This window comes from Oncorhynchus mykiss, chromosome 16 (assembly GCF_057628025.1).
Source record: "Oncorhynchus mykiss isolate SJ-2025 chromosome 16, ASM5762802v1, whole genome shotgun sequence".
NCBI classification, from domain to species: domain Eukaryota; kingdom Metazoa; phylum Chordata; class Actinopteri; order Salmoniformes; family Salmonidae; genus Oncorhynchus; species Oncorhynchus mykiss.
Window position 1 is genome coordinate 13331208 of NC_143037.1, and position 3238 is coordinate 13334445.

The 3238-nt window shown below is 41.7% G+C and overlaps 1 protein-coding gene across 1 annotated transcript; it reads right to left on the reverse strand.

The window, feature by feature from the left end:
* Positions 1 to 1476: 1476 nt before the first annotated feature.
* On the reverse strand, positions 1477 to 2820 carry ch25h (cholesterol 25-hydroxylase). The gene has a single exon (XM_021564786.3). It carries the CDS (start codon positions 2764 to 2766, stop codon positions 2008 to 2010), a length of 759 nt encoding a protein of 252 aa, XP_021420461.1. The 5' UTR covers positions 2767 to 2820; the 3' UTR covers positions 1477 to 2007.
* Positions 2821 to 3238: the final 418 nt, after the last annotated feature.

The window sequence follows — 3238 nt, forward strand, 5'->3', positions numbered from 1 at the left end:
CGAGACCCGTAATAACGAGTACACACAACATGCAGCACGAAAGCCGAAACAACAAAGCACAGGTACTCACAAGACCAACGGACATGGGAACAATAACCGACCAAGACAATGGTGAACAGACGGCTAATCAGGGGAAATGGGAAACAGGTGTGCGTAATGAGACAGTTCAGGGACGCCTAGAGGCCGGTGACATAGGCCTCCGGGACTGGTGCACGGGAATGAGCAACAGTGGAAGGGGGGGGGGGGGTCCATGACACATACTCATAACATGATGAAGCCACCACTGTGCTTGAAAATATGGAGAGTGATACTCAATAGTGTGTTTTATTGGATTTATCCTAGACATAACACTTTGTATTCATGGCAAAATGTGAATTGCTTTTCCACATTTTCTTGTTCTGGAATATTTTGATTCTGTACAGGCTTCCTTCTTTTCACTCTGTCCTTTTAGGTTAGTATTGTGAAGTAACTATAATGTTGTGGATCCATCCTCAGTTTTCTCCAATCACAGCCATTAAACTCTGTAACTGTTTTAAAGTCACCATTGGCCACATGGTGAAATCCCAGAGCGGTTTCCTTCCTCTCCGGTAATTGAATTAGGAAGGATGACTGTATCTTTGTAGTGACTGGGTGTATTGACACACCATCCAAAGTGTAATTAATTACTTCACCATCCTCAAAGGGATATTCAACATTTTACCCATCTACCAATAGCTACTCTTCTTTACACAGCATTGGAAAACCTCCCTGGTCTCTGTGGTTGAATCTGTGGTTGAATCTGTGGTTGAATCTGTGGTTGAAATGCACTGCTCGACTGAGGGGCCTTACAGATAATTGAATTGTATGTGTGGGGTACAGAGATGAGATAGTCATTCAAACATCATGGAAACACTAATATTGCACCCAGAGTCCATGCAACTTGTTATATGACTTGTTAAGCACATTTGTCCCCCTGAACTTTTTTAGGCTTGCTATAACAAAGGGGTTGAATACTTAATGACTCAAGACATTTCAGCTTTTCATGTTGTTATTTTTTTTTTAAATAGAAAAACACAAGTTCACTTTGATATTATGGGGTATTGTGTGTAGGACAGTGACAAAAAAAATAATCTAAATTGAATCCGTTTTAAATTCAAGCTGTAACACAACAAAATGTGAAAAAAGTCAAGGGGTGTGAATAGATAGGCGCTGTAGATAAAAAAAAAGGGGGGTTCTATATAGAACATTTTGGTCAAGAAATGTTTTAACTGCCATTTCAATTAAAAAACTGCCATTCTAGCATGGCAATGCAAGAGAAGGTGCTTGAACTTGCAAATACGTATGTATCATATAAAACCCTCTGGTAGACTGTCTCCTGGTTGTTCTCACGCAGCTTTGTTCTAAATGAAATCTGAAACTGTCATCTCTAGAAATCAAGGACAGAAACTAAAAGGCTTATGAATAATGTAGATTAATGACAGCGAGCCACAGAGACCATTTCTGATATTAGTTTTATTGCTTCTTGTTTTGTAACAAAAATGAGGGGTTCATCCCTTTTTAATAATGCACACAGCTTGAAACAGCTGAACATTTTGTTCAGTGATGCTCACCCAGTAGCACTGAGAAGTTAACACAAACATTTCAATAGTCTTCAGTCATTCAATCCCAGTCAAATTCATTCCGATAGTTCAGTTAACTGGCATCAAAGGTCTAAACTGGTTAATGTTTTCAGTTTTGAAGTGTGACCTATAATTGATCCACATCCAACAATATGTGTTTGTAAATCGTAGAGTCCATAGCATGAATCTTTAGAGATAACCTTCATATACAAGAGTCATAGAAAATCAGCTATAATAAATAACACATTCGGTTAAATAAATACTTAGATTAAAACAGCTCTATCTTAACAATGATAAATAACATCAACATATGATACAATACATCACAAAGTGCCTGCACTCGGTATCCCATTCTTTTAATATAAAAGATATTCAACATATCCATTTGCACCTTCTTCTGTGCATAAATTCAGTCAGAGCTCTTGTGCAAGGTCCCAAAAAGCCTGTCCCAGTGTGTGAAGTACGGAGCGTAGTTGGATTTGAACTTCAGGTGGTGCATGTCATGGTGCGGAGCTCCACCGTAGAGTCCAAAGGGCACCAGTCTATGCGTGGACCAGGGCAGGTCATAGCCACAGTGGTCCTCCACAGAAAGCCAGATATTCAGTACATAGAAGAGCATCTCTGTCAGGGGGTGGCAGCCCAGCAGCAGAGGGTTAACCGACGAGAAGAAGCCCAGAGACAGGGTCTCCCAGGCCCCAGAGTACTCAGTGGTCAGGGCGAAGGTTGTTGTGTGCATGTGGTGCACCTTGTGGAATGTCCGGTACAGCCAGGGCACCTTATGGTGCAGCATATGCCAGATGAAAGACTGAAAGTCGAAGAGCAGGAGGCAGGCGACCACGTCCCAGATGAGACGCAGCGTCCCCGGGGCTTCGGCTATGAAGCTGGCTGGTCTCCAGTACCAGTGCAGCACAGTGAGAGGGAAGAGGAACACCACATGGTTGTAGAGGGAGTGAGCCAGGCAGCTCCACATCATAGTCCAGGAGACATGGCTCTTCTGCTGGATCTTAAAGGTCCTGATCCAGGCCAGCCTGGGGGAGAGGAGGTCCAGCACCACAAAGGGCAGGCAGAAGGCGAGGTAGACACTGAGTGAGAAAAGCACAGGGAAGAAAGGCGACATAAGCCAAGCATTATACCCCAATATGAGATCCCATAGGCTCTGTAGAAGCATTGTGTCCAGGCTTGTGTGTGCATGAGCTGGAAAAGTGTTGTTCAAACAGGTTCCTGCCAAAGCTGTCTCTCCCCTTTTATGTGTTTGGTATGAAAAGTATCCACCCCCAGAGGTTCCTTATAAGGACTTCCTGAACATTCTGGGGCCTTTTAACTTAGCCCAGTTATCTGACTCTGAGTAAGATTGTTCTGAGGGCTTGTATTGGAAATCAAATTAACGTTTATTGGTTGCGTACACCGATTTGCAGATGTAATTGCAGATGCAGTGAAATGCTTGTGTTTCTAGCTCCAGCAGTGCAGTAATACCTAACAGTACAAAACAATACAGACAAATCCCCAAAATAAAAGGCAATTAAGAAATATTAGAATGAGCAATGACAGAGTCCGGAATATATATATATATATATATATATATATATATATATATATATATATATATATATATATATATAAATAATGGTGTGTATGGACAG

Coding starts and splice junctions, on each gene's coding strand:
- ch25h (XM_021564786.3), bottom strand. CDS start 2,766: ATGCTTCTACAGAGCCTATGGGATCTCATATTGGGGTATAATGCTTGG.